This window comes from Rhinolophus sinicus, chromosome 5 (assembly GCF_057876585.1).
Source record: "Rhinolophus sinicus isolate RSI-liver-muscle chromosome 5, RSI-T2T, whole genome shotgun sequence".
NCBI classification, from domain to species: domain Eukaryota; kingdom Metazoa; phylum Chordata; class Mammalia; order Chiroptera; family Rhinolophidae; genus Rhinolophus; species Rhinolophus sinicus.
Window position 1 is genome coordinate 57,221,332 of NC_142505.1, and position 6,000 is coordinate 57,227,331.

At 41.5% G+C, this 6,000-nt stretch overlaps 1 protein-coding gene across 4 annotated transcripts in view; it reads left to right on the forward strand.

Annotated features, from left to right (window-relative positions):
• The window catches only part of SYNPR (synaptoporin), a 300,916-nt gene extending 296,441 nt beyond the window's left edge, over positions 1-4,475 (forward strand). For all 4 annotated transcript variants that reach the window (XM_019728362.3, XM_074313228.2, XM_019728363.3 and 1 more), the window contains one exon: positions 2,771-4,475. In XM_019728362.3, the coding sequence (XP_019583921.3) occupies positions 2,771-3,028 (258 nt within the window). In that variant the 3' untranslated portion in view covers positions 3,029-4,475. The remainder of the gene's footprint in view (positions 1-2,770) is intronic.
• The last annotated feature ends 1,525 nt before the right edge of the window (positions 4,476-6,000 follow it).

Below are 6,000 nucleotides of genomic sequence, written 5' to 3' on the forward strand. Positions count from 1 at the left end.
CTCAGTTCCATCATTTCATTTGTAAAATCTACAGTTTTTATTCCCTCATCTATAAAATGGGGGGATGTTATATAAGAGACATTGAAAGGATTTGATGAGATAATATGTAGGTACTTAGCTTAGCACCGTGCCCAGCATATAACAAATGTTCAGGAAGTGTCAAAGGAGAGCTGCTACTAAAATGCATTCATTTCCTTAAACTTCTATAGTGTTAGTGCCCAACAAAGGGGGGAAAAGCGTGTTTTTTATTCTCTCAACTTTTCTTTCAAAGGTTCACTGAGCATAACTCTTCTGTCCCTAATTTCCACTTCTGTTTCTCCAGTTTCCCCGTAGGCCACCTGGACATATCTTTTCAGATAATCAAGATTTCACACACACACACCCTTCTTTCTCATGCTACATAGAGTCTCTCTTTATGTTGGTCCCACACCTGAGCTTGAATCAAAATCTTTAGTACAATTTCAAATGCAACAAAATGACAAGAAAAGATTCAAGGGCTATGTGCCCCCAAAATGTGCCAGCCAAAAGATTTGTGCTATCTCTGTGAAAAAAAAATAGAATAAGACATCACTGTTCCTTAAATATACCCCAGGAAAGCTTTGTTTATGTCTTACTTTTAAGTTGCATTTCCATGATTTCTAGTTTCTTCTTGAGCATTCCTTTTTTAGAAACCAAGTAGCATCGTGGAAAGAAAGAGATCAAGGAGTAGAAAACATAAAATTACATCTCTTCCTACCTGAAAAGATTCCATGATAAATTTTTCTACTCATGTATTGGCATATACTTACAGAGGTACAATTTAATCAAGTTCTCACCTTTAATGGAAAATATCCTGGTTACTGCACACGTAGTTAAAAGATCCTATATGTAAATTAGAGTTTTGTAAGTGATTATCTAATTCATTTTGACAAAGCGACTATTACACTATTATAAGTGCCTTGGTTATGTTTTGTATCTCCCTCAGCAAGGAGCCTAGAGCATAGCACAAAATAATGTTAAATAAATGTCACTTAATATTAAAGGAAGGAAAGATGTTAGAATAAGAGAGAGGGAAAAAGGAAGGGAGGGAGGGAGGTTTGAACAAATCAGTCTTCAATTAGATCAATTAGGCCCTAGATACTCTGTTTTAGCCATTGTCATCTCTCAAGAATATGGCCTCACTGTCAAAGCCCTGCTTCAATTTATGCTGCAGCAAAAGAGTCCACTGTAAACAATTCATGGAAATGTTTTAGAAAGTGATTCAGAGCATAACTTACCATCAATAAGCATTTACTAATGCACCCGGCACTGTCCATCTGCTTTAGGGGCATCCTCTTTAATCCTTACAACTATTCCACAAGGAAGGAATAATTTTTTTTTCATTTTATATAATGGCAGGGGGCGGGGCTGCTGAGGTCCAGAAGCTAACTGCCTTGTCTAAGGTCCCAGAGCAAGAAATGGCAGAGCCCAGTCCACTCTGATTCCAAAGCCTGCGGGGATGACTCCAAGGCTGATATTCAGTTGGTGGGCCTGAGCCACCTGCTGCTAAAATATTGCAATGCTTTGGTAAGGAGGTCCAGTTCCAAGCCCCCAAGGCCCTATATCTTGACTATACTGGCCCACCCCCTCCACTGACTCTCACCCTTAGGGCATTCTGAACCACCCACCATCCAGCAAACCAAGGGATACATTTTGACCCAGCAAGGGACTTCCAACACCCTATTCCAGAGCTATGGCCACTGCCCAAGACCATTTTGGATGGTCAGTGTCGTGCTGGATTGGCTACTAAATATACTTTAACGTCATCACAGCTTTGTATCACACTATTGCTGTATGTCTGCAATATGGGGCTGTTAAAATTGACGGCCCGTGGTTAATTCCCAGGTCACCCAGTCGGCCTTCAGAAAGGCTGCAGAACAGCTGTTCAGTTTGGGGCCTCTTGCAGCAGCGAACAGTTCTGCTTCCATCACACCTTAGGCCCTGGGGAAGTAATGTCCGGTCCTCTGACTCACCCTCCAACACATTCCTGGAGAATAAGATGAGTTTCCATAGGAAAGTCTTGCACCCAGTTCTTCAGAAAACATCTCAGGCTTCGCTGAAACGTGCGCTTCATTCTGCGCCCCGTTTCAGTGCTCACGTATGAATATGAGAGGCACAGAATATACAATTACTCAGATCAGCTACCTCTCTGCATGTAACCGTGCACGTGCTTATCTGCGCTCACCTACACCACTGCTAACCCCACGCTGTTTCTTTCAGTTGACTCATTTATATCATTGCAATCAATAGAAAACTAGTATCTCTAGTCATAAATTAATGCACCATCGGTAAAATGAAAATACTCAACCCTGTACTCCTTGAAAATATCTCACACACCATGAAGAATACCTCATTTGGGGAGATAATGACAACTTAGGTAAAGGCTCAGGCTGTGGAGTCAGACAAACCAGGGCTTTGAATCTGAGTTCTACTACTTACCGAGTCATGTGACCTTGAACAAGATTCTTACCCTTGCTGAATCTCAGTGTTCACATCTTTAATGTGGGTATAATAATAGAACCTTCCTCTTAGACTAGCTGAATCAATACACAGAAACCCCTCTATGCAGTGCCTAACATACAGTATGCATTCAATAAGAGTCAGATATTCTAAATGAAAGGAGTTCCAAATGAAAATTTGGAAGATGCCTTAACATTGAAGTGAAAAGTGACCTTTCGTATTCTGAAGGAATTTTCTGAAACAGATTTTACTTGTTCAGTCTGTCAACTTTTTTGCTTTGATTCTCCTTTAGGTCTTTGGATTCTTGAACTTTATTCTCTGGGCTGGAAACATCTGGTTTGTTTTCAAGGAGACCGGCTGGCATTCCTCGGGGCAGAGATATCTTTCAGACCCAATGGAGAAGCACTCGAGCAGCTATAACCAAGGCGGGTACAACCAAGACAGCTATGGGTCCGGAGGTGGGTACAGCCAGCAGGCGAGTTTGGGGGCATCCTCCGATGAGTTTGGCCAACAGCCCGGTGGCCCTGCCTCCTTTACCAACCAGATTTAAAAGGGTAGCACTTGCATTCTTCTGGAGGTAGCCTCACCACCTTCCATGTCAGTGGCAGGAGAATTTTTTAAGAGTTTCAAGCACTTATTAATGCAGAGAGTGTTGAATGTCAATCAGAGATCTGTAATCCTCCTTACGGCAGAAAGGCCTGTGTCATGAGAATTGGTACTTAGAGATGAGATGACATGAGGAGATATATTATTCATCACAGATGGCTAATTGGAGAGTACCTTGTTATATGCACAGTCTTTCATGGTGGTTTTGTATGTGTGTTGAGATAATGGAAACATTTTATAGCTTAAAGTCTCTAGTATGTAATATGCATAAAGTAAATTAAATAGCACTAAGTTTTCCTATGTGTTTTGATGCAAAAGACATTTTAATGATTTCTATAAGATAATTTGGTGTATCCCAATGTGCATGTATTATTTTTTTAGCTGTAAGCCCTAATAGGATTGTGAGTCTCTAAATATTTGATTCAGACAGTTACTGTATTTTATTTTTCACTTGATAAATCAATGCTCAGATGATTTAGTGCATGAATAGGCATTTTCTCACAAAATCAACATTTCAATGGTATTTATGAAAATTTTCCAGTTTGCACCATGAATTTGTTAAATGGACACTTAAAGAAATATATTAACTACTATGTATACTTGACAATTTGTCTCTCTGTCTTTACCCAATTCTGAATGCATTGTAACTAAGGTTTGGGGTTCTTTTTTCCCTATTAGTAGCTATTCAGTGTTAATATGTGGTAATTGCCCAATATTAATTCTATTTACTTAGCTAAATATTTACATTCTTATAACTTTCAAGGTATTTTGTGACTCTTATCTATGGACCAAGAACAGTAGACTCAATAACTGTGTGTATGAAGTGCTGTTTTCTTAGAATAATAGACATGCAGATATCATGCTCCATAGTCAATATATTGTGTTGACATTAATTTATAAAGGATATTCTGTAGAACCTACAATACCAGCTAAACTTTTAAATCCTATTTATTTGTAAAGTTAATAATATGTTCTTCAATCCAGTTATTAAAAATTCTCAAGTCTCAGCTCAACTTATTAATTACTCATTCTGATTTGAAAGTTACCCATAAATTATAAATTACTTCCATGCGCCACTCCATATCTCAAGAGAGTTCTCATAAAATAACCCCCAGAATGTATGTGTTATCAAGAAAATGCCAATCTTTGCCTCTTTGTTTTAACTCAGTTTAAACACCGGGGCCCAATAGTGAGGGTAAGCTGAGCATCTGTATTTCTGGATAAAAATTATCATCAATGTAGAAACTCATTGTGTGATCTGTGATGTTGGAAACCTTTTAGCACAATATAGCCTGTGTCTTAGATGGCATCTGTAACCAGTTTCTGGGTCCTGCTGGATAAATCTGTATTGTGATATCTATTTGACCTTAATAAAGTTATTGTATACAGTGTTGGCTGGATGATGGACAATCACAATAGAACCTGCCTGGTTTTAACAACGAAAGAACAAGGGGTAGATGTGCAGTGTTTCCAATTTTTCCCTCATCCTTGTTTTATGAGCCCAGGAGTGTTCATTCACTCATTTCACCATTCTAAGACCTTCTGTGTACCCTGCGCTATGCAAGGCCCTGAGGATATGATACAGAGCAAACACAGAAACACACCCTACTTCGAGAAGCTTTACCCTCATTACCAGAGACAGACATTAAAATAGCCCTGTCCCAATTATGCTGTGTGCCACAAGAGGCGCTTAGGATTCCATGAGAACATTTACCCGAGGGATCTGAGCTAGTTGGGGAGGGGTCACGGAGCTCCGGGCCTGAAGACTGCACAGGGTTTCACAAAGACAGAGTGTGAGAGGAACTAGCCCAAGCAGAGAGCAGCCTTGCGAAGCTCTCAGATGGTAGGAGGCAGGATGGCTATGTAGGGGTGCCAGAGTGTAATGAGTTAGGGGGCTTTGTGAGATGGGGCACTGCTGATGGGTGCATGAATGAAACCCTGTGTGGAGACCATGATCAGGAACTCCGTCTGTAACCTAAAGAAGCTAAGGAGGAGCACCGAAGGGTTTTAAGCAAAGGAGATACATGATGCATTTTGAAAAGATCTCAGTGGCTACAGGGTGCAGAGCGCACTGAAGGAGGACAAGAATAAAGGAATCCTGGGGAAAGGAAACAAGCCTTGACTCCTAACACCTATTAGGCAGTAGGCTGGGAATGGGGGGGGGGGGGGACTGGCATGAGTGGTACCCCCTCCACCTCTCATTTCCTGGGACAGTGGCTGGATTTGACTGCTTCCTTCCGCACTACCCAGGAGGAGAGAGTGGGCTCTGCTTCTTATACTGTCATGTACTCTCCAAAGCGAGGAAATCCTCATAGCCAGCAGCTGTTTTTACCAGTCTTAGCAGTTCCAAAGTACATGGGGATTCTGGTCAGCGGGAAGCACTACCTGCCTTAGTTGAGATGAAGACGTGCTTCCACAGTCTGCGGCAGATTCTCAATAAAATGCTATTGTAACCCAGTGCGGATGTCGCTAAGCTGGTTTTATTCCTTCTGTTTTCAAGAAAAGAGCAGTAGCTCTGGCCTTTGAAAAAGGAGAGTAATTAATCAGTGCAGCAGGAGAGCCTAATTTGGGATCTCAGCTTCACTGCTCGCTAGCTGTACAACTATGGCTTCACTTTCCTGAGCCTTGGGCCGTGGGAGGAGGGACAGCATCCAAGTAGAAGCGTGGGCTCTGAGATCTGACCACCTAGGCTAGAATCCCCGCACTGCCATTTACTTGACTTTCCTTTTACTTCCTTAAGGCCTTCACCAAAGCCCTGAGACTTTTCTAAAGCCACAGCCTGAAGGCAAGTGCAGCCTGAAAATGTAAGGGAGTTAACACCCCAGGAAGCATCCTCAATCCTGGGGGGTGTGGGCAGCTCAATAAATACCTTTGGCAAGATGCTTAACTTCTCATTCATTCCGTTGCCCCATCTCT